The following is a 24,956-nucleotide window of genomic DNA, read 5'->3' as shown; positions in this document are numbered from 1 at the left end:
AACGTTGGCTGCACATTAGAATCACCTGGGAAATTTTTTAAAATCCTGATTCCTGGGCCTCATCCTCCGGAAAATCTGTTTCTTATGGGGTGGGGCCACAACATTAATAACAAAGAAACAGAATTTCCGGAGGATGAGGCCCAGGAATCAGGATTTTAAAAAGATTCCCAGGTGATTCTAATGTGCAGCCAACGTTGAGAATTACTGCACTAGAGCCTAGAGCAGCCGTGGGCAAACTACGGCCCGCGGGCCAGATCCTGCCCGTTTGAAATGAATAAAACTAAAAAAAAAAAAAGACCGTACCCTTTTATGTAATGATGTTTACTTTGAATTCATATTAGTTCACACAAACACTCCATCCATGCTTTTGTTCCAGCCCTCCGGTCCAGTTTCAGAACCCATTGTGGCCCTCGAGTCAAAAAGTTTGCCCACCCCCGGCCTAGAGCCAGTGCACCCGGAGGACAGTTTCAGACCATAACAGATTACAACTCTACACATCCACAAGCAACACACTCAAGAGGCAGACTCAGCGAGCACCAAAGCCCCACAGAAACAACTCCTCCTCCATAGGAGTGTATCTTGCATAGCAGCTCTCCCACTGTAGTCGAGCTGGTCCTCACAGCAAATTGGCCTGGAAGTCAACTCCTCCCAGTGATACCAACAGCAAATAAGGTGCAACTTCCAGACTGTGCACACAGCCTACACAGTGCCGAGCTCAGGTGACTGGGAAGATTGAGCCACTGGGCCTTCTACAGGACACCTACTACACAAGGCCACTCTACCAATTCTAGGAGACATAGCCACTCTACCTAATACCTAGAATCGAACACAGGGAAGCAGCCAAAATGTGGAGACAAAGAAACATGTCACAAATGGAACCAAGCAAACTACTGGATACAGAGTTCAAAACCATGGTTATAAGGTTACTCAAGGATCTTCATGAGACTTTCAAGGATCTTAGTGAGAATGTCAAAGACATGAAAAGGAGCAGTCAGAAATTAAGCATACACTAACTGAAATAAAGAATAATTTACAGGGATTCAACAGTAGAAGATGCTGAAAATCAAATCAGAGATTTGGAATATGAGAAAGCAAAAAATACCCAATCAGAAGAGCAAAAAGAAAAAATAATCCAAAAATATGAATAAAGAGCCAGGCTCATCAAGAAACAAAGAGAGAGGACACAAATAAATAAAATCAGAAATGAAAGTGAAGTAACCACTGACATCACGGAAATATAAAAGATTATAAGAAAATACTGTGAAGCCCTAACCGGTTTGGCTCAGTGGATAGAGCGTCAGCCTGCGGACTCAAGGGTCCCAGGTTCGATTCCGGTCAAGGGCATGTACCTTGGTTGTGGGCACATCCCCAGTAGGGAGTGTGCAGGAGGCAACTGATCGATGTTTCTCTCTCACTGATGTTTCTAACTCTCTATCCCTCTCCCTTCCTCTCTGTAAAAAAATCAATAAAATATATTTTTAAAAAGGAAAGAAAAAAGAAAATACTATGAACAACTATATGCTAACAGGCTGGACAATGTGGATGAAATAGACAAACTCCTAGAAAAATACAATCTCCCAAAACTGAATCAGGAAGAAAGAAAAAAACTGAATAGGCCAATAACAATTGATGAAATAGAAGCAGTAATAAAAAACAACAACAACAAAAAAAAAACCTCCCACCGAACAAAAGCCCAGGTCCGGACGGCTTCACAGGGGAGTTTCACCAAACATTCAAAGAAGAACTAACACCTATACTCCTCAAACTATTTCAGGAAATCCAAGAGAAAGGGACACTTCCAAACTCTTTTTATGAGGCCAGCATTATCCTAATTCCAAAACCAGATAAAGACACTACAAAGAAAGAGAATTACAGGCCAATATCCCTGATGAACATAGATGCTAAAATCCTCAACAAAATGCAAATCGGATCAAGCAATATATTAAAAAGATCATAAACCATGACCAAGTAGGATTTATTCCAGGGATGCAAGGCTGGTACAATAGTCACAAATCAATAAATGTGACACATCACATAAACAAATTGAAAAACAAAAATCACATGATCATATCAATAGGTGAGGAGAAAGCATTCGGCAAAATCCAACACCCATTTTTGATAAAAACTCTCAGCAAAGTGGGAACATAGGGAGCATATCTCAACATGATAAAGGCCATATATGACAAACCTACAGCCAACATCATACTCAATGGGCAAAAACTAAAACCATTTCCCCTAATAACAGGAACAAGACAGGGATGCCCACTTTCACCACTCCTGTTCGACATTGTACTGGAAATGCTAGATATAGCGATCAGACAAGAAGAAGAAATAAAAGGCATCCAAATTGGAAATGAAGAAGTAAAACTGTCCTTATTTGCAGATGACATGATATTGTACATAGAAAACCCCCAAAGACTCCATCAAAAAACTACTAGACTTAATAAATGAATTCGGCAATGTAGCAGGATACAAAATTAACAACCAGAAATCTATGGCTTTTTATACACCAATAATGAACTCACAGACAGAGAAACTAAAAAAAAAATCCCATTTACCATTGCACCAAAAAAATTAAGATACCTAGGAATAAACTTAACTAAGGAGGTAAAAGACTTGTACTTCGAAAACTACAGGACGTTGAAAAAAAAATAGAGGAAGACATAAACAAATGGAAGAATATACCGTGTTCATGAACTGGTAGAATCAACATCATTAAAATGCCCACACTACCCAAAGCAATCTATAGATTCAATGCAATCCCCATTAACATACCAACGGCATATTTCACAGACCTAGGACAAACTCTCCAAAAATTCATATGGAATAAAAAAAGACCTGAATAGCCACAGCAATCCTGAGAAAGAAGAACAAAATTGGAGGGATCATAATAAGAGACATCAAGCTATATTACAAAGCCACTGTGCTCAAAACTGCCTGGTAGTGGCACAAGAACAGACATATAGATCAAAGGAACTGAACAGAGAACCCAGAAATCGACTCAAACCATTATGCTCAGTTAATATTTGACAAAGGAGACAAGCACATACTAGTACAATGGAGTCAAGATAGTCTCTTCAATAAATGGTGCTGGGAAAATTGGACATATACATGCAAAAAAATCAAACTAGACCACCAACTTACACCATATACAAAAATAAACTCAAAATGGATAAAGGACTTAAACATAAGACAGGAAACCATGAAAATCTTAGAAGAATCCATAGGCAGCAAAATATCAGACATATGTCATAGCAATATTTTCACTGATACAGCTCCTAGGGCAATGCAAACTAAGGAGAAAATAAACAAATGGGACTAGACCAAAATACAAAGCTTCTGCACAGTAAAAGAAACCATCAACAAAACAATAAGAAAGCCCACTGCGTGGAAGAATAAATTTGCCAATGTTATCACCAATAATGGTTTAATCTCAAAATTTACAGGGAACTCATACAACTTAACAAAAGGAAGATAAACAATCCAAACAAAAATGGGCAAAGGACCTAAATAGACACTTTTCGAAAGAGGACATACAGAAGGCCAAAAGACATATGAAAACATGCTCAAAGTTACTAATCATCTGAGAGATGCAAATCAAAATGACAATGAGGTACCATCTCACACCTGTCAGAATGGCTGTCATCAACAAATGAGCAAATGACAAGTGCTGAAGAGGATGCGGAGAAAAGGGAACCCTCCTGCACCGCTGGTGGGAATGCAGACTGGTGTAGCCACTGTGGAAGACAGTATGGAGTTTCCTCAAAAAAGTAAAAATAGAACTTCCATTTGACCCAGTGATCCCACTTCTAGGAATATATCCCAAGAAATCAAAAACACCAATCAGAAAGGATATATGTACCTTTTTCAGAGCAGCACAATTTATAATAGCTAAGATTTGGAAACAGCCTACATGCCCATCAGCAGATGGGTGGATTAAAAAACAGTGGTACATCTACACAATGGAATATTATGCTGCTGTAAAAAAGAAGGAACTCTTACCATTTGCAACAGCATGGATGAACCTTTAGAGCAGTGGTTCTCAACCTCCATAATGCCACGCCCTTTAATACAGTTTATGTTGTGGTGACTCCCAATCATAAAATTATTTTCATTGCTACTTCATAACTGTAATTTTGCTACTGTTATGAATCATAATGTAAATATCTGATATGCAGGATGTATTTTCATTGTTATAAATTGAACATAATTAAAGCATAGCGATTAATCACAAAAAAAAATGTAATTATATATGTGTTTTCCGATGGTCTTAGGCAACCCCTGTGAAAAGGTCGTTAGACCCCCAAAGGGGTCACGACCCACAGGTTGAGATCCACTGCTTTAGAGCATTATGCTAAGTGAATCAGGCCTAAGTTGGCAGTTGGACATCGCTCTCAGAGTCTGGGAACCCTTGCTCCTTACCACCCGCCTGCTCGCTGCTCCTTAGTACTCCGGAAGCCCGGTTTCTGGCTGAGCGGTGAACCCCCTATGGGAGCACACTGACCACCAGGTGGCAGCTCCTGTGTTGAGCATGTCCCCTGGTGGTCAGTGCACATCATAGCAACCGGTTGTTCTGGTCATTCCGCCGTAATGGTCGCTTATGCTTTTATTATATAGATGTCCAGAATAGGAAAACCTATAGAAACCTAAAGCAGATTAGTGGTTGCCTTGGGCTAGCAGTGGGGAAGGGGTAGAGGGAATAATTGTAAATAGAAAGTTTTATTTGGGAGGGGGGTGATAGTAATGTTCTAAGATTACATTTTGGCCCAGCAGGTGTGGCTGAGAGGTTGAGTGTCAACCTATGAACCAGGAGGTCAGAGTTCAATTCTGGACAGGAAACATGCTGGAGTTGAGGGTTCAATCCCCAGTGTAGGGCATGCAGGAGGCAGCCAATCAATGATTCTCTCTCTTCACTGATGTTTCTCTCTCTCCCTCTGCCTTCCTCTCTGAAATAAAATTTTTTTAAAAAAGATTAGATTGCCGAAACCGGTTTGGCTCAGTGGATAGAGCGTCGTCCTGTGGACTGAAAGGTCCCGGGTTCAATTCCGGTCAAGGGCATGTACTTGGGTTGCGGGCACATCCCCAGTGGGAGATGTGCAAGAGGCAGCTGATCGATGTTTCTCTCTCATCGATGTTTCTGACTATCTCTCTCCCTTCCTCTCTGTAAAAAATCAATAAAACATATTTAAAAAAAAAGATTAGATTTTGGTAATAGTTGCAAAACTTTGCAAATTTGCTAAGAACTATTGAATTGCACACTTAAAATGTTTTCATGTTGCAATACAGCTCCATTTAGTGAGTAACTACTGTGTGGCAGAAACTACATGAAATGCTTTACATATTATTTCATCTAATTCTCACAATAAACCTATAATCCCATTTTACAGAGGTATCTGAAACTCAAAGATGAAGCTATTTGCTGAAGGTCACAGGGCTCATTAGTGAAAGGTCTAGAATTCAATCACAAGTGTCACTCACCACCTCAGCATGCTAAACTGCATCACTGACCACATATATTCAAATGGTCAACAGATAGTATGGAATTTCATTATCATGGTATTTTACTATGTCTGCCAAGAACCTTTCCCATAAAAATGCCAGTTCATCGGGTATTTTTATTATTTTTTTAAATCCTCACTGTAGGGCATGGTTAGAGAGAGGGAGGAGCGGATGGGGGGAGGAAGGTAAAGAAAGGGGCAGGGGCCTTAGTTGGTTTGGCTCAGTGGATAGAGCATTGGACTGCGGGACTGGAGGGTCCCGGGTTCGATTATGGTCGGGGGAACATGCTCAGACTGTGGGCTCGATCCCCAGTGGGGAGGCATGTAGGAGGCAGTCGATCAATGATGCTCTCTCATCATTGATGTTTTTGTCTCTCTCTCCCTCTCCCTTCCTCTCTGAAATTAATAAAAATATATTTTTAAAAAAGGGACAGGAAAAGTAGAGGAAAAGGGAGAGGGAAAGAGAGAGAGAAACATAGATGTGAGAGAAACATTGATCAGTTGCCTTCTGCAACCAGGTATGTGCCCTGACCAGGAATCAAACCAGCAACTTCTTGTTGCACAGCAAGACACTCAACCAAGCCACTCACGCCAGACCACCTGGTATTTTTAGGTAGCAGAATTTCCAAGCTAGTAAATTGATTTTGAAGAAGCCCTTGGAAGGAATTGATTACAGTATATATAGTGAGAAAGTCATCAGGTTTCATTGTGTCGGTTGGAGCAATAGCTATTAATAAAGTAACTGTCCCTAAGTTAATTTACAAGTAGATTCACCTTGTCCAATCCCCAAATGAGACACTGAGAATACATCTGGTTGGAACAAAACATTTCTTCTGGGGAGAAGCACACAAAGATCACATTAGAACTGCCAGAGAAAGACTCCTTTGAAATCCATTCTTCCTCATCTTCGGAGAAACGTTAGTATTCTAGGCTCATCTGTCTTCAACTTGGATGACTTCACAATCTGAAACTGAAGTTGAGGAATGAAAATCCATTTCCTAAGAAGTCCATTTAGTAGAGACAGTCAGAAAGAAGAAAAATTGCTTGGGGAGAGAAAGGCAATGAGAAGGAAAAGTTAGCAACCTATTAGATTGATTAGGTCATTCATTTGGCCCCAAAGAATGCAGCAAGGAAAATTCCTTCAGAGTGAACCTTTTCTTCATTTTGCATGTTCCACATAGAAAACACAAAAAACGTTATTTTAAGTGAACCAAACAGGAAGGGTATTTAAAATGTTTGATTTGATCCAGAAGTTAAAAAAATCTATTCTGTATAGATTACACAGAATCTAAGTTCATTCCACCTATTTGCCTGATTCTCTCTCTTGCATTTTCCCTTCTCTTTCTTGCATAAAGATTAAATTCCATTCTTGTGCCTAACAACACCAAATAAATGTTTCCACTTCCTTTCCATTGGATGAAATTAATGGGCATTTGTACTTCACTAAAATGTCTGATTTCTTCACTGCTGTCCCTAAAAATAATTAGAGTGCAGTCAGTATCAGTTGTTATCATTTACATGAACAAATGGCATCCAAAATATCTGGATTAGATATTTTGATAATATGTGAGAAAAAAAGAGGAGACCAGAAGTCAAAAGCTGATTTTTACTTTTCACTACACCATTTACTTGTATGTGACCTTAGGTATATCGCACCCTTTCTGCGCCTTAATTTCCCCGTTTTTAAAATAAAGGTAATAACACCATCCCTTCTCTCTTCAGAGTTATGAAGTTAAAAAGAGATCAAATACATGAAAGCACTACAAATGCTGCAAAGGATACACAAATGTAAGCCATTATTGTTGATCATTTTACCTGGACAGATCTCCCCTTTTTATAAACATTACTCAGTCAAAACACTCCTCTCTGCTTTGCTTCTGGCTTGCATGACATATCAAATCACTGTAACAAAATTACACTAGGTTTCAATGGAGAAACAAGTCAATTCTCTATCAAACTTGTTTCATTCTAAAACTAAAATTAAAGGCAAACTGTTTATTTATTGATGTTTTTTCCTGAAAAACTAAATAGAGTGATTTATTTTTACAGAAGCCTGTTTGGAAAATAATTCTTGTTTTCTTCTTATAGCCCTATTTTCTCTACATTAATTATCATAGAAAAAAAAAAAAGTGCAGCAACTATGCCCTGGCTGGTGTGGTTCAGTAGTTAGGGTGTCCGTCAGTGCACCAAAGATTCAATTGCCAGTCAAGGGCACATGCCTGGGTTGCAATTTCCATTCCAGCTCCAGTCCAGGTGGTGTGGGAGGCAACCAATCGATGTGTCTTTCTCACATCAAAGTCTCTCTCTCTTCCCCATCCTTCTTCCACTCTCTCTAAAAAAACAATCAATGGAAAAAATGTCCTTGGGGGGGGATTAACAATAACAACAAACTTGCAACAACTATGATTCATATTTTTAAAAAAATAGATCTTGCCCAGGATTAAAGTAGCTATAGACTTTAGACCAGGGGTGGGCAAACTTTTTGACTCGAGGGCCACAATGGGTTCTTCAACTGGACGGGAGGGCTGGAACAAAAGCATGGATGGAGTGTTTGTGTGAACTAATATAAATTCAAAGTAAACATCATTACATAAAAGGGTACAGTCTATTTTTTTTTTTTTTTAGTTTTATTCATTTCAAACGGGCCGGATCCGGCCCGCGGGCTGTAGTTTGCCCACAGCTGCTTTAGACTATTATATCCTACCTAAAACTCAAAAATCATCAAATTTTAAGTCTGGAAAGGATTATTTAACACATAGAATATTTCTGGAAGGCCCCCTAAGAAACCTACCAATGAATGAAGTAGGTGACATGGAGACAATGAAAAAAGACATAATTTTCACTTAATATAATTTTGTACTTTTTGAAATTTGAGCCATGTGCAGCGGCGCATATATATAATTTTATTAATTCATTATAAATCACCGAGCGAATCTGAAGAAGCCCTCATTTTCCAGAGGAGAAAACTGAAACCAAACAAGGGCATAAGCTGCTCAAGATCACACCACTAGAGAGAGAAAAAGTTGGGCCTGGAACTCAGGCACCCAGTAGAAGCTTCCAGTGTTTTGTCCCTTACCACAATGCCATGTGGTAAAACAGCAAATGCTGCCCTGACTGGTTTGGCTCAATGGACAGAGCATCAGCCTGTGGAGTGAAGGGTCCTGGGTTTGATTCTGGTCAAGGGCTCATGGCCAGGTTGTGGGCTCGGTCCCCAGTACTGGGCGTGCAGGAGGCAGCCGATCAATGATTCTCTCTCATCATTGAGGTTTCTCTCTCTCTCTCCTCTCTGAAATCAATAAAAATATATTAAAAACAGCAGTGCCATCTTATACAAAATAAAAATATTCCTATAACCCTTTTCAGAATTGTGGTCCTCCAGAGCAGCGGTTGACAACCAGTGGTCTGCAGAACACTGGTGGTCCGTGAGGTCCAAAAGGTTGGCGACCACTGCTCCAGAGGTCCCGGGACTTGTGACATAGTGCTCATCATGAATGTTTTCACAGAATTTCTAAGGCAAAGGGACAGAGATGACAATCCCATTATCAAGACTCGCACCAAGTATCAAGTGAGTGGATAAAGACAGAACATCAATCAGCATGTGGTACTATGTCTCTCAGACAAAGTGAATTTAAGCTTAACCAGGCCAGGAAAATGTTACAGCTTTCATTACTATAAACAGTAAGGATGACTGATGAGGCCGAATAGAATTAGAAGGACAAAGAGCTTATTCCAGGGAATTTACTCAGAAAAAATAAAGCAAAAGCAGATGACAGGAAATTTGAGTTTGAAAGAAGTCTTACTTCCACCATGGAACTACTCTCAAATAGGAGAACTAAGGGAATTATGAAGGCCCCTTCTAGTCCTAAAATCCTCAAAGAGGCAAGGCAGCTTCCACTCCTCCTCAGAGCAATTCAAGCATACTTTTCTTTCCTCTTGGTAAGAAAAAACAACCTTTTGTTTCAATGGGCACAAATTCAGGGAAACAGCAGAGTTTCCATAGGACGGAATAAGGGAAGCCAGAAATGAAAACTATTCCAAAAATGTTTGAGTTTGTCTGCTTAGACAGAAGATTCTTGGAAGAAAGGAAATTTACTTCAGGGATTACTCTTTCCTTTCTAGGTCTGTATGTAGCCTTCACTATTGGAGAAATACATGCATGCTAGACATTATTAGGTCTTTACTATACCTTTTGATATTTGCCAAACATACTGCAGTCATGTATTAGTTAGCCTAAAAGCACTGGGTAAGGTCTGTTTGCCAACCAGTTGCTCTGATGAAACACTTAAGAAAGGGAGAATATGAAAGGATAACAAGCCTGGCCAAGATATAACCTCCAGCCACTATTACTGCTCATATTTCTAATGAGAAATCATGGCATAGGGATAAACCACAAGGATTTTTTTTAGTCAACTCTGGGTCACAAGGTCACCCACTCTGAGAAGTGTCTCTCACCACATCTACAATCCTTGATCAGGAACAAAAGGCCAGAGAGAGCTCAAATTCTAGCACCAGCCAACCGCTGTCATCTCTAGGGAATCTATATCAAATGCCTAGCCTCATCAAAGGTACTCAGAGTATTGTTTCAAATTCCATCTCCAATTTTCACTAAATAATTCAGGCATAGGAAAATATTTGAAGTTTACTTGTTAATAATTTTTCTACTTTGTTGAAAAGAAATCTGCCTCATGGTAAAACAGTCACATAATTCAAAAAAGAAAAAAAATCACAAGAAACTTAAAAGTCAGATATTATACTTCACATTAAAAAGGTATTAATGTCAAAAGCTCTAGCCATGTATTTCATGAAAAACATTAAACACACAACCTGGAGCCAATAAAGCATGAGACATTCCACGCCCTCTGAACAACAGATGAGTTAAACAGTAATAGAGGCTGCACTAATATTACCTAGGGCAGGAGAAACATTTGGTGACTCACATATTCCCCTTTGATGTCAATGTCTAAATTAAAGAGCTGGTTTCTTTGGGAAGAAAAAAAGGGGAGAACTTTAAAATTATTCATTTAAACTTCAGATCCCATATATTAGCCATTCTCAATTTCAAAGTCAATTCCATTTTTTCCCCAAAAAATCATGAGTCATATCAAACATCTGGTACCCGTGAAATGTATTGCCTTAAATTTATTCAACTAATTAAGATTTATTGAGTGCCTACAACCGAACAAAGACCATCTGAATTCAATGAAGATGCTCAATTTTAACTTTACCTACTCCTAACACCTCCATATTTATATTTGTAAATGTAGACTTTCTCCCGGCCTGAAAAAAAAGTGCAGTGAGCAAATTTCACAGAATGCAGTTATCACATAAAGAAAACTGATGAAAGAGGAAAATAGGTGCCTCCTCCGTGACAATGATTTTTTGTTTGTGTTTTGTTTTTAATCCTTACCCGAGGATAATTTTTCCATTGATTTTTAGAGAGAGTTAAAGGGAGGAAAGGGGAAAAGAGAGAGAGAAACATCTATGCGAGAAAAAGACATGCACACGCCCCCACCAGGGCCGGGATGGAACCTGAAACCCAGGTACGTGCCCTTAACTAGGAATCGAACCTGAGACCCTTCGGTGTGCAAGGCCGATGTTCTAAACACACCACTCAGGGCTCCCGACAACGTTTTTAAACGGTTTAGAATTGTTTGCATATCTGCTAGTCTAAATATCAGACTAAATCCTTACACACTAAATGTTTGTGTGTGTGTGGTTTTGTTTTGTGTGTGTGTTATTTTGTGTGTGGTTTTGTGTTTTTTTTTTGCCGTGGTATGGAATAAAAAGAGGGGGATACTGTCGGTGTGTATGATTTGAATCTTCAGACAATGCCAAAGTTTTAAGCCAATGATTTCACGCCGCTCCCCATTAACTTTTCAGTAACCTGGCAAACAACTGACAGGCTGAGATTTCGGATCGTTTTATTTCTGGCAGAGGGAGAAAAAGGGACATGGCCGAGAAAGGGGAGCACAGACAAGGGGGACGGTGTGTTGCAAATAAGACAGCTAAGCTTGAATAAGAGATAATAGCTACAAAGCAAATAGCAGCAAAAGAATACTTTTGCATTTTCGGCCCATTAAAGCAATGGCATTAGAGCAAATTGTTAAATACCACCCGCAACCTTCCGCTTCGAGGACCCAGGAAAAGACTTCTACCAATCTGTCATGACTGTCCGAGGCGGTGCGTGAAGCACAGGACCGGTGCGGTTAGAGAAAGCGAGGCCCACAGAGGGCAAGACGAGCTCGAAACGAAAACTCCAAGACTTTCCCAAGCGGGAACTGAAGTCCCTGATCCCGGGGCAGGATGCTGAGCCGCCGCTCCCCACCGCCACCCTGGGAAAAGGGGGGGTTCTCCGTGACAGAGGAGCGAGGGGGCTCCAAATCAGCCCCCCCCCCCCTACCTGAGCCCACCGCCCTCCCTTCAGAGAGCCCGAGAGGACCGCCCTGTCTAGCTTCTGTCCTCTTCCCCGCTCAAGACGAGACCAGCCATGCCCCTCTCTGACCTGTCCCCGCTGGGTCCGAGGCGGCAGCGCGACGCCTCCATTCCCGCCGCTCAGAAAGTAGCCGCCACCAACCAGATTCCCGACTCCGCGGCTGGGATGCCAAGCCTGGCGCGTGTCCGGGCCCCGCCCCCTGGAAACCGCACCCCGCACTGTTGCCACCGCCAATTGGCCCACGGACCAGCCGCTCCTCTCCCATTGGCTCTTCCCGCCGTCCGGCGTGGCGGGGTGGGGTTCTAAGGGGCGTAGGAGCTCCGAGTCGGAGGCGCCTGCGCCCGAGCGGGGATGACGCTCGAGGGCTGGGTGCCTGGACCACTGTGCGGGCGGGGACCGAGGATGCCTCCCCGCTGGGAAGCAAGTGGGTCAGAGGAGCCGCCCAGCCCCCACAAACTGAGCGGCCTCCCCGCACCCCCGTGGTGTGTACACAGACCCCCGAGAGGGAGCGCTACCCGAGGTCTGTAATATTAGAACTTACAGAACTTACAAAAGTTAAGTTTAATTTATAGCATTCCAAGGTCAAAGTTGTTTCCACATTGGGTTTGCATTTCTAAGAAGGTTAGAACTGGGCACACGCTAGGAGGGCAGAGCTTTGCACTGGGGCTGGGTCAGCCTCCATTCGCTGTGACCCTGAACATGGTTCATTGCTTGTGCTTTAAATTCCCATCTATACAATAAAAAGAACAATCCTTGCTAGTCTACCTTGGCCAGGACCTGACACAGAGTAGGTTCTTAAAGCTGAGTGAGATGCTGGTTGTATGGGGAAAGCACAATGAAGACATTTTGTTGACTGGGCAGTTCAACAATACTACGTAGTGTTCTCTGAAGAGTTCCCACATTTATTTATATACTTTTTTTAAAAAATCCTCACTCGAGAATTTTTTAATATTTTTTTAATATATTTTATTGATTTTTTACAGAGAGGAAGGGAGAGAGATAGAGAGTTAGAAACATCGATGAGAGAGAAACATCGATCAGCTGCCTCCTGCACATCTCCTACTGGGGATGTGCCCGCAACCCAGGTACATGCCCTTGACCGGAATCGAACCTGGGACCCTTCAGTCCGCAGGCCGACGCTCTATCCACTGAGCCAAACCGGTTTCGGCAAATTTTTTAATATTGATTATAGATAGAGAGGGGGAGAGAGAAACATTGATTGGTTGCCTCCCATACCCGCCCCATGGGGGCTTGAACCCTAAACCTAGGTACCAACAACCTAATTATGTGCCCTGACCAGGTATCAAACCTGGTTGCTATATGGGAGGACACTCCAACCACCTGAGCTACCTGACCAGGGCTATTTACATGCATTTTAAAGTTACTCCTTTTTAACAAAATTATTTTTATTGATTATTAGAGAGAGAGAGAAACATCAATGTGAGAGCAAAACAATGATCAGCTGCCTCCTGCAAACCCCCTACTGGGGATTGAGCCTACAACCTGGGCATGTGGCCTGACAAGGAATCGAACCAGTGACCTTTAGGTACATGGGACTATGTCCAGACAAGTGAGCCATACATACCAGTCAGGGTTATCTACATACATTTTAAACAGTTACTTCAAGAAATCATTTTGTCATTCTACTTAATATTTACAGATTTTTTTTGGTTGGAAATAAAAAATCAAAACAGCAAACCTAGTATACTCCCTTTATCTTCCTGATTCTACAATAACCACTAAAACAGGGCTTGCTGCCTTTCGTCATCTTGCCTTTCAACAGATGTCGTTGCACAGGTGTCGGCTCAAGGTAGACTAGCAAGGATTGTTCTTTTTATTGTGTAGATGGGAATTTAAAGAATTTGCTTTGATTTTTTTCTATCCATGGGGTGATAGAGGAAGCTGCCACTGAGCACAACAAAGTTGGTACTCAAAAATGTGGAATGAATTAGTTTGAATAAGGCGATTAAAGGATTAATGAGTAGTGGTTAAATCAAACAATTTAGACCTTTAGTGGCAGAGGCAGTGTTGCTGCATTATTGGCAGTCAGAAGCAGGGTTCTCTAAAAACTTTCTGCAATCATTTATTTAAACACAATTTAAACAGTTACTACAAGATATTTTAAAATTTTAAACAGTTAATACAAGAAAAATATAAAACACTAAAAACTGTTTATAAATTTTAAAAAGCAAATCTTGGAACTGAATTCCATCCAAGGTTCTGGTTAAAATACCTTTTTTCTTGATGTTATTGGTATTATTTCCATTTTATTCTATTGATGAACTCTTCTGTAAGTCAGAAAAGTAACTTTAGCAACTCTATGAACAGCAGCAATTTTTTGAGATTACTGATGTAATCCAGTCAGTTTTTCACAAGGAACTGGCTTTTGCTGAGCTTCCCTCTCTCCCTGAGGTAAGTGAGCAGGTGCTGTCGTCTCCTCCACGTGACCTTCACCCCATACTTCTCCTCAGGGGTGTCTTTAACCAGAACAGGCCCAGGCTCTGGGCTCTCAGGAGTGCTAGTGTGAAGGGAGCAGCTTGGCAGGCTGTTTTCCTTCTGATCTGGGGGAAGCCCCACCTGCTTCACAGAAGATGACTCTGGGGTCTGGATATCAGGTGCAATGAACATATAAGGTAGGTTTTGAAGTTCATGTGCTGACATTTCCCCATAGCTTGGGGGACTTAGCATTGGAACTATGGGCCTTCCGGAAATGTCCTTTACTGAGTGATTGGGGCTCTGCTGGTTCAAGGGGCCTCCAAGTGTGGCTGAACTGGAAGAAGACTGTGGACTCTCAAATGTTAGATGTGGAAACTTGGAGGTGGCAGATTTTCGATTTGAATGTCTTGGCTGGTCTCGGTGATGATGTTTCCCTTTCCTGTTGGCTAGGAACCAGCTTTCTGCTGTTGTGTCAAACTGAGGTGATACCTAAGGGTCAAAAACAAAAAAAGGTGAGGACAGCTACATACCAAGTACAAACCTAAGGGAAGAAATTATACCCAATGACCAGAGATCAGAATCCTAAATGGGACTCACTATGGCCCTGGCCGATTTTGCTCAGTGGTTAAGAGTGTTGACCCTTGTACCAAAGGGTCACAGGCTCAATTCCTGATCAAGGGCACGTACCTCAGTTGCAGGTTCCTCCCTTGCCCCCCTACTGGGGTGAAAGCAGGAGGCAACCAATCGATGTATCTCTTTCACATCAATGTTTCTCTTTCTGTCCCCTTCTTTCCTTTTCCCTCCCTTTCACTCTCTTAAAAAAATGAAAGAAAGAAAGAAAAAAATCAATGAGTCTGGCTGGTGTGTCTCAGTGGTTGAAGCAGAAGATTATGGTGCGATTCCCAGTCAGGGCACAGGCAGCCCAGATTCTCTCTCTTCATGTCAATAAAAAAAAATTTTTTAAATCATGAAAAATATATATTTCCTCAGGTGAGGATTAATAAATGGAACCCACTATTGTAAGGGACACAAAACAAAAATACCTGTTCAATGGGATATTAATAGAAAGGGATATGAGCTTGGGCAATCTATTTGATCTCTCTGGCTTTCAGTTTCCTCATGTGTAAGAAAGGGGACAATGCCTCTTTTTCTTTATCACACTATATAGCTGCCACTTGTTTAACTATCTTTAAACTTTGAGGGCAGAGACCAGCAGTTTTATTCACCATTGCTCCCAGCACCTAGCAGAATGCCTGCACAGAGGCCCCAGGTAAAGAATGAATGGCTGAATGCAAGAATAGGGAGTGAGATTGTAGATTGAAAGCAAATAGCACAGGACCTGGCATGTAATCAGTTCTTAATATATGTTCATTCTTCTTCTCATCCACTGGATTCTAACATTTATGTTTCTTCTACAACCATGAGCAAATATGTCTCTCCTAAGCAATCCCGAGCAATTTATATTTATTAAGCACTCCTAAGCAGATGTTATGCTTTAGTCTGGTCCTTTTGCTATACTACTTCCCAGACATACAGTAGCTATATGGGCTTTTAAGCTGTCAAAATATGACCTAGGCCATTTCTGTGGGTTTTTTTCAAGGTTCAATCTATTAAACAGTAAACAGAGTAATTAACTCAGGAAACAATCTCATTTTTTACTAGTTCTGCCATTTATCTGGATTTTCTCACCCAGCTACTGGATAGTGAAATTTTTATACTAAGCTCTTTCAGTCAGAGGAGTGTGTGTGTGTGTTTGGGGGGGTGGGGGGTTGGACTCCAATTCCAACCAATCCAGATTGAACTTTCTGAGTTCAGTTTGAACTTAGAAAAGAAGATATAGCAGAAGAGATGGCTGACAAGACAGAAAGAGTATATTACCTCCTTGTCCCTGCCCCATGAATCTTATTCTTTGAAGGCCCTGGTTCAAGGAGCAGAAGAATCAGTATTTTGAGAAGCCTAACAGAGTAAAAGTCAAAGTAAAAATCCCATGGCCTACCCAGGAAGTGATGGTGTTGTGGTCAATGGGCTTGCTGGGCACCTGTCTAGTGTGGGTGATGGGAAGCTGTGGCGATCTATAGCGGTGTTTGGGGCCCTCCAGGGGCTGTTGGTGGAATAGCAGCTGGGCTTTCTGGGATGTTCGGCAGCGTTTTTTTCGGGGAGGCATCAATAGGTGATTGAAGAGCCGTTAGTAGCCACATGGTGCTGGGTGTAGTCAGGTACCAGGAGAGGCTCCAATTCCAACCCATGCCTGCAGAGAAGAAACAAAAGCTCTTACTCAAACTCTGCCAGTCTGTTCTACTATCAACTTACCACTCCTACTGAAAGATGTGGGAAGTACAGCTTCCTAACCTACACCATCAAGTTAACAACGGTAGTTCAAAAAAAACACCCCCCCCAAAAAAAAACAAACAGTAGTTCACATGCAATATCTTTTTTTAAAATATATTTTTATTGATTTCAGAGAGGAAGAGAGAGGGGGAGGTAGAAACATCAATGATGAGAGAGAATCATTGATTGGCTGCCCCCTACAGGGGATTGAGCCTGCAACCCTGGGCATGTGCCCTTGACTGGAATCGAACCTGGGACCCTTTGGTCCACAGGCCGACGCTCCGTCCACTGAGCCAAACCAGCTAGGGCTGCAATATCTTATTGAACATGTGTTAAGTGTCATGCTAGGTGTTGAGAATTTAACAATGAAAAATAATTTATTTTATGATCATTTATTAAATGCCAAGCACTTGTGGGACACAGAAGTCAGACTCTCTCTGTTTCAAAGAGCAGGAGAGATAATTACAATAATAGGGCCAATGCTTTCACTCATCCCAAGGGAGGCTTTCTACAGAAGTATAAAGGGCAAGGGAAAGCAGGGAGGGCACTCCAGGCTGAGGAGCAGCGCACACAAAGCACAAAGAACGTGAAGGAGCATAGGAATTCAGGGAATCACAAACCCCATGTAGCTGGACCCAGGTATGAAGAGATGAATGGCAAGAACGAAAGCTGGACATGGTGTCAGGGTTAGTTCAGAAAAACCAGGCGTGCTCTCGGTGTGGCTCAGTTGGTTGGGCATCATCCATGCACAGAAAGGTTGCCAGTCGATTCCCAGTCAGGGCACATGCCCAGATTTCGGATTCATGTACCTGGTCCGGTGCATACGGGAGGCAACCAATAGATCTCTTTCTCTCTCTCTCTCTCTCTCTCTCTCTCTCTCTCTCTCTCTCTCCCCCCCCCATTTCTCTCTCTCTCTGAAATCAATAAAAACATTTAAAAAAAAAAAAGAAAAAGAAAAACCAGGTGTATCATATGAGTTTGGATTTTAGCCCAAGTAGTCATTGAAGGATTTCAAGCAAAAAGATATGATCACACTAGGATTTTTTAAACTTTTCATCCCATATAATTTTATTTTTATTTTTTTAAAATATATTTTTATTGATTTCAGAGAGGAAGGTAGAGGGAAGAGAGAAATAGAAACATCAATGATGAGAGAGAATCATTGATCTGCTGCCTCCTGCACGCCCCCTACTGGGGATTGAGCCTGCAACCTAAGCATGTGCCCTTGACTGGAATCCGCATGTCGATGCTCTATCCACTGAGCCAAACCAGCTAGGGCCCCAGATCATTTTAAGCACACACAAAAGTAGACTAAATAATATAATGAACCCCTATGTACCCATCACTCAGCTCCAACAACCATCAACCCATGGCCAATCCTGACCCCATCCATACCCCTAACCACATCTCCTTCCCCTGTATTATTTGAAGAAAATATGATATTCCCAATCATTATATCATTCCTATTAATATTATCAAATGTTCAAATTTTCCATTGTCTCATAAATGTCATAATTGGTTTTTGTTTTCTTTGTCTTTTAGACAGGTCATCCTGGCAACAGTGTGAAAAGAGAGAACAAGAGCCCTGGAAGTAAGAGGACCACTTCTAGGAGGGTGCTGTGTTACCTAAGTGAAAAATGGTGAGGCATGAACCTGAGCTGTCAGTGGAGATGGGAGGCTGGGGACAGAGGCAGGATCAACAGGACCCAGAAAGTAATAAAAAGTCTGGAAAAGTATCCACTGAATCTAGTAACCAGATCAATGTTATTTTTTGTTGTTGTTAATCCTCAACCAATGATATTTTTTTCCATTGCTTTTTTCAGAGAGTGGAAGGAGGGAGGGAGGGGAGAGAGATATATTGATGTGAGAGAGACGTATTGATTGGTTGCCTCCCAAACACAGCCTAACTGGGGGTGGGGAAGGGGGGAGATGGGAAGTGAACCTGCAATCGAGGTATGTGCCCTTAACCAGGAATCGAACCCAAGACCCTTCCGTATACAGGCCGATGCTCTAACCACTGAAGAAACCAGTCAGGGCTAACCAGGTCAATTTTAATACAAGCTTCGTCAATGTAATGGTGGAACAGAAGTTCGAATACAATAGGTAGAGAGGTAAGTGGGGGGTGCAACTGAGCATCCTAGACTTAGAAAACCACAGAAGGCAGATTGGTTCCACTATACATTCATGATTCAGTTTTTCAGTTAACAACAACAACAACAAAAAATACCCTGATTTATGTCACTAGGCAGTGGAGATACAGGTTTAAAAAGGGGGAGGAGAAAATCTCTACCCTCAAGAAACTAACATTTTTAAACTAATACCTATTTGTTCCTTCATTCAACAAATATTTACTGAGCGCCTACTGTGTGCTAGGTACTATTCCAGGTGCTGGAAATATATACCAGAGAACACAATCAAATACCTACCCTATGACACTTATATCTTAGTTGGAAGTAATAAGAGGTATGGAGAAAAATCGAACAGGATAAGGGATTGAGCTGACTGGGTGTTATTTTAGACAGGGTTGTCAGGGGAAATGTATCTGAAAAAAACAATATTTGAGCAAAGACCTGAATAAAAAGGGAGAACAAGCTCAGCTGGTGCGGCTCAGTGGTTGAGCATCGCCTTTTAAACATGAGGTCAAGTTTAATTCCCAGTCAGGGGGGTGGGGGTGTGTGTGCAGGAGGCAGCTGATCAATGATCTCTCTCATCATTGATGTTTCTATCTCTCCCTCTCCCTTCTTCTCTGAAATCAACAAAAATATATTTTTAAGAAAGAAAAAGAAAGAACAAGCAAACAATAGAAAGATGTGAGTGGCATGCACTGTTCCTCTGGGGAGCATGCCGCCCCTTCCCCTCCTCCTTTTCTTCCCCCACAGGCAAGCATCTCCTAAACTCTAAGGGACCTCAACCAGAGGAGCAGTGGAAGCGGCTGGTCCTCAGTCAACCCCCTGAACCTGTCTCCAAGGCCCCCTTTCTCTGACTTCCCAGTGAGCCAAAGCAGCCCAACCTAGGCTTTCCTGTCACTTCTTCAATGCTAAGCTCTTCCTTATTTCACTGTCTCCAGCTTTAAAAAACATCCCATCTGAATGTGCTTTTGCTACGGCCAATAAAATCCTTGCTTGCCATAAAAAAAAAAAAAAAAAAAAGATGTGAACAAAGAATAGTCCAGGCTGTAAGAATAAAAATAATAAGTGCAAAGTGAGAATATGCCTGACTCTTTCAAAAAAACAGTAAGGTCAGCAAGGCTGACCAGGAGAGGGTAGGCGATTAGAACCAGTTCATGTGACACTGTGCTTTATAGGCAAGGTTAAGGACTCTGGATTGGATTATTGCTAATGTGATAGGAAGCCACTGAAAAGTTCTGGACAGCCGAAACCGGTTTGGCTCAGTGGATAGAGCGTCAGCCTGCGGACTGAAAGGTCCCAGGTTCGATTCCGGTCAGGGGCATGTACCTGGGTTGCGGGCATATCCCCAGTAGGAGATGTGCAGGGGGCAGCTGATCGATGTTTCTCTCTCATCGATGTTTCTAACTCTCTATCTCTCTCCCTTCCTCTCTGTAAAAAATCAATAAAATATATTTAAAAAAGAAAAAAGAAAAGTTCTGGACAGAGAAGTGACATAATCTGATTTATAGTTGTGGGTTTTTTGATTGATTGATTGATTGATTGATTGGAGTGAGAGGAAGGGAAGGAGGAAGAGAGAGAGACAAGCATCAGACTTGATGTTCCACTTAGTTATGCATCCATTGGTTGACTTTTTCTCCTATGTACTCTGACCAAGGATCGAATCCACAACCTTGGTGTATGAGGAAGACACTTTAACCAACTGAGCTACCCAGACAAGGCTGATTTATACTTCAAAAAAGTATTTTTTTTATTGATTTCAGAGAGGAAGGGAGAGGGAGAGATAGTTAGATACATCAATGATGAGAGAAAATCATTGATGGGCTGCCTCCTGCACCTCCCCTACTAGGGATCAAGCCACAACCCAGGCATGTGTCCTGACCAGAAATCAAACCATGACTTATTGGTTTATGGGTCGATGCCCAACCATGAGCCACACCAGCCAGGCTGATTTACACTTTTAAAAGATAACTTGAGGCACTTTGTGAGAAAAGGTGGGTTGGGGAAAAGGGGTTGAGAAAGGAAGCAGGAACTCAGAAGGCTATACTGCAGGAATCCAGTAGAGAGGTGACACTGGTAGCAAGGGTAACAGGGAGAAGTGTGGAAATTAACCAGCCTCAAGTGGACACTACTGTTGTGTAGCTATCCTACTATGTTTATGTATTAACTCACTTTCCACAAAGATTATCTTAAAACTTTTCCACTTTCTTAAAACTTTAGAACGCTCCTTCTCTATCAATAAATGACCTATTTCCTACTTCACAAAGAATACAGCAAACATCAAAGGACATTCATTTTCCAGAAATCATGCAAACCTGCATATATCTGCAGCCATCCCCCTTTTTTCTTCTGTAAATAGAGGTCAAGTCTCTTTTGCTCTCTCTTTTCTAAAATATTTTTAAATATATTTTTATTGGTTTCAGAGAGGAAGGGAGGCGGAGAGATAGAAACATCAGTGATGAGAGAGAATTATTGATTAGCTGCCTCCTGCATGCCCCACACCAGAGATCAAGCCCGCAACCCGGGCATGTGTCCTGACTGGGAATCGAACCGTGACCTGGCTCATACATAGGTAGACGCTCAACCACTGAGTCAGGCTGGCTGGGCCCCTTTTGCTTTCTAAGGCCTTTCCCTCTGATTGTGCTTTGGAGCCAAACATTTCAATAAACACCTAAAGGTAGATGACTTAAGTATTTATATATTTAGCTTAGAATTCTCCACACTCAGGACTCATATATCCTGCTGTCTATTTAACAGCCACTAGATGTCTCAAACACACTTCAAACTTAATATGTTTAAAACTGGATTCATGATCATTTCCCCTGTACCCCTGCCACAAAAGTGATTATCCTCCAGGGCCCTTCCAGGGCTCAGGAAATGGTATAATTCACTCAGTTACGCATCCAGAAACCTTAGCATTTCCCTTTCCCCTCTCCCATCTGACCCAACACCTCTTCAACATGTCTTCAAGAATGCCCCTTTCTCCTCCCTGCGTCTCCCTCCCCACCTCCCCCACCACCTTTCAAGTTCCAACAGTCCAGGCGTTGATAGTTGCAGTAGCCTAACTGTTCTACCCTAATCCACTCTGGCACCCCCTGCAGAGACCTTTTTTAAAAAGCCTTTGTACTCACCATGCTCCCTCCAGCTACACAACCTTTCACACCTTACTCCCTTTGTTTTGAGGGTTTCCCTCCCTTCTTTGCATAAAGACATCAGATCTTACCAAGCTTTAGTTCATCAGGAAAAGCCTTCCCTGACCTACCAAGGCAAGATCTTATTATAGATACTCAAAGTTATCACGGACCTCTAACTTATCACTTCACGGCTATAACTCTCCACTAGCTTATTTTTTAAAATATATTTTTATTGATTTAAGAGAGGAAGGGAGAGAAATGATGAGAGAATCATTGACTGGCTGCCTCCTGCATGCCCCCAACTAGGATCGACCCGGCAACCTGGGCACATGCCCTGACCAGGAATCTAACTGGGACCTCCTGGTTCATAGATAGATGCTCAACCACTGAGCAACACCGGCCGGGCTCCATTAGTTTGAGTCTTCAAAAACGTCTGTGCTCCCTCTTTCCTTCCATTAGACTGTGAACTCAAACCTCCTCTGCCATTGTATCCTGGCAGAGCCTGCAACACAGTAGGTGTTGAATAAGTTAGCAATACTTTATAGAAAAGATTGGTTTGAGGGGTGGAGGTGGATGAGACATCAGTATTTGAAGATCTGGAGCTGAGGTAGGGTTTATGGTGTGTAATTTTTTTTAAGATGTTGGAAACTTGCCCGGCAGCATGGCTTAGTGGTTGAGCATCGAACTATGAACCAGAAGGTCACCGTTCATTCCGGGTCAGGGCAAGTGCCGGGGTTGCGGGCTCGAGCCCCAGTGTGGGGCGTGCAGGAGGCAGCCGATCAATGATTCTCTCTCATCCTTTGTTTCTATCTCTCCCTCTTCCTTCCTCTCTGAAACTAAGAAAAAATATAGTTTTTAATTTAAAAATGTTGGAAACGTGATGAAGAGAATATGCTGCCCTCGGACTCTCGATGTGGCCGGGGAAGCTGACGATCGTTGGCTGTTGGTTCGCGGAAACGACCAGGGTAGAGGCAGGCCGGTCCCGAGGGCGGCGGGCGGAGGGCCTGGGTGCTCCGGGAAGCGACGGGGCTGCACCAGGGAGAGCGGGCGAGGGGCCCGCCCAGGCGCCGCCGGAGCCCCGGGTCCCGCCGGCCCGCCACCGCCGGAGCCCCCCGGCGCCCTCCCTGCCTCCCGCGGCCGCTCCCTCCCCACGAGCCGGCGCAGCCGCCTTACCCGCCGGGAGGCGTCCGGGCCGCTGCTCCCCCAGCTGCCGCCGCGTTCGAGCCCGGAACGCAGAGACAAGGGCCGGCGCCGATTGGCGACGCTTCGTCACGTGACAGCAACGCTCCGCCGGCGCCAATTTTAAACAGCGGAACAAACTGAAAGCTCCGGTGCCCGACCCCACCCCCGGCCCCTGGCCCGGGACCCCCCCCCCCCTCCCGGGATCCCCTGGGATTCCCCACCCCTCCCGCACCGCCGGGGATCCGGCGGGCCTGGCGCGAGTCCCTGACCGGCGCCCTGGCTCGGCCCCCGGGTCGGAGGAGCCCGGAGCCCGCCCTAGGAGCCTCAGCCCAGCGGCGACAGCGACTGCAGTCGGGAGGTGAGCGGGAGCCGAGGAATGGAGGCTAAAGCCGGGTCGGGGCGTCCGCGGGGAGCGGGGTCGGGGGCCGTGGTCAGGGGGTCTAGCAGCAGGGCGTGGGACGAGAGTGGAGGTTTGGGGCCACTCAGGAAGGAGGTCTGAGCGAGAGTGCACATTTTTTTCTGCATCCAACCCCCTGTCCTGACCTCATTTCTTTCTCAAAGCACCCCTCGGCCCTCCCTGGAAGTGTGACTTCTGCACCCCGCCCGCAGCCTTGGAGGGGCTCTCTCTGGTGGCCTCCTTTCCTAGGCAGACTGTGGCTGGGGTGAAGATTGAGCCGATTGTGCGTTAAGTCAAAGACAAACCTGCTTCCAGGTGCTCTCCCCATTATACCACACTGCTTCCACTCTCGCCTCTTAAAGGACCCGTCTCTTAGTTCTTGAGAACCCTGCAAGGTTTCCCTGGTCAATATGGGGGTGGGGTCAGAGGAGTCACTCTGGAAAGCTCCTGGGCTAGATAAAGTGTTGACAAGATAGGAAGAGGCTGGTCAGAGAGTAGAAGGGAAAATTAAGCCTTAGGAGGTATCTTTTTTGGGGGGGGCGGGGGGCAGGGAGAGTCTTGAGATACGAGGTAGAAGTAAAACTGCGATTTGCAGGTAGAGGAAACCCAGAAATAAAGGAAAGGGAGGAGGAAAAGTGGAAAGGGCAGATTGCAAATGTCATGAATGTGATGATCATTTTTAGGGCCATATCAGATGTCCTATAAAAGAGACAGCCCATTCCTTTGTCAAAGTACCTCTAAATAAGATTGCACAATTTTACATAATAGTAGAGTATTCTATATATCTATTAAAATCAGCAAAGCACATTTTTTAACAGATAAAACTATTTTTTTTAACATTACAAAATTACCTTATATTGATGGCAGCACATTTTAGTAGGAGATGTGGACTATAGTCTTGGTTCTGGAAAAGAAATTAACACAGTAACATGCTTAAAAACTTAAAATGTGAATAAGCACCTGCAAGTACTAGAATGTCACTATATAAATATTTTGCAAATTGTGAAAGAAAAATGTACTTTTAAAAAATATATATTTTTTATTTCAAAGAGGAAAGGAGAGGGAAAGAGAGAAACATCAGTGATGAGAGAGAACCATTGTTCGGCTGCCTCCTGCACACCCCACACTGGAAATCGAACCCACAATCCGGGCTTGTGCCCTGACCAGGAATCGAATCATGACCTCTTAGTTCATAGGTCAACACTTAACCACTGAACCACACCGGTTGGGCAGGTTGTTTTTTTAAATCCTCACTGGATGATACGTTTTTATTGATTTTTAGAGAAGGAGAGAGAGAGAGAAGCATCTATGTGAGAAACATGGATATGTTGTCTTCTGTACACACCCCAACTGAAGATCAAACCCGCAACCTGGATATATCCTCTGACCAGAAATCGAACCCAAGATCCTGCTGGTGCATAG

General features: G+C 43.0%; 2 protein-coding genes across 2 annotated transcripts in view; both read right to left on the bottom strand.

The window, feature by feature from the left end:
• TULP3 (TUB like protein 3) overlaps positions 1-12,093 on the bottom strand; it is a 90,209-nt gene extending 78,116 nt beyond the window's left edge. Inside the window, exon 1 of the mRNA XM_081082561.1 lies at positions 12,001-12,093. Within this exon, the coding sequence (XP_080938687.1) occupies positions 12,001-12,041 (41 nt within the window). The 5' untranslated portion in view covers positions 12,042-12,093. The remainder of the gene's footprint in view (positions 1-12,000) is intronic.
• A 1,513-nt stretch (positions 12,094-13,606) lies between these two features.
• On the bottom strand, positions 13,607-23,181 carry RHNO1 (RAD9-HUS1-RAD1 interacting nuclear orphan 1). The gene is made up of 3 exons (XM_081084913.1): positions 23,129-23,181; positions 16,364-16,615; positions 13,607-14,856 (listed from the first exon to the last, which is right to left on the bottom strand). Exons 2-3 carry the CDS (start codon positions 16,529-16,531, stop codon positions 14,293-14,295), a joined length of 732 nt encoding a protein of 243 aa, XP_080941039.1. The 5' UTR covers positions 16,532-16,615; positions 23,129-23,181; the 3' UTR covers positions 13,607-14,292.
• Positions 23,182-24,956: the final 1,775 nt, after the last annotated feature.

Source organism: Myotis nattereri (genome assembly GCF_964212035.1).
Source record: "Myotis nattereri genome assembly, chromosome: 2".
Taxonomy (NCBI): Eukaryota; Metazoa; Chordata; class Mammalia; order Chiroptera; family Vespertilionidae; genus Myotis; species Myotis nattereri.
Note: the sequence above shows the minus strand (reverse complement) of the source record. Positions and strands in the feature narration are given on the sequence as shown.

Coding starts and splice junctions, on each gene's coding strand:
- RHNO1 (XM_081084913.1), bottom strand. CDS start 16,531: ATGCCTCCCCGAAAAAAACGCTGCCGAACATCCCAGAAAGCCCAGCTG. Junction 14,857..16,363: donor ACAACACCATCACTTCCTGG/GTAGGCCATGGG, acceptor TTTGACCCTTAG/GTATCACCTCAGTTTGACAC.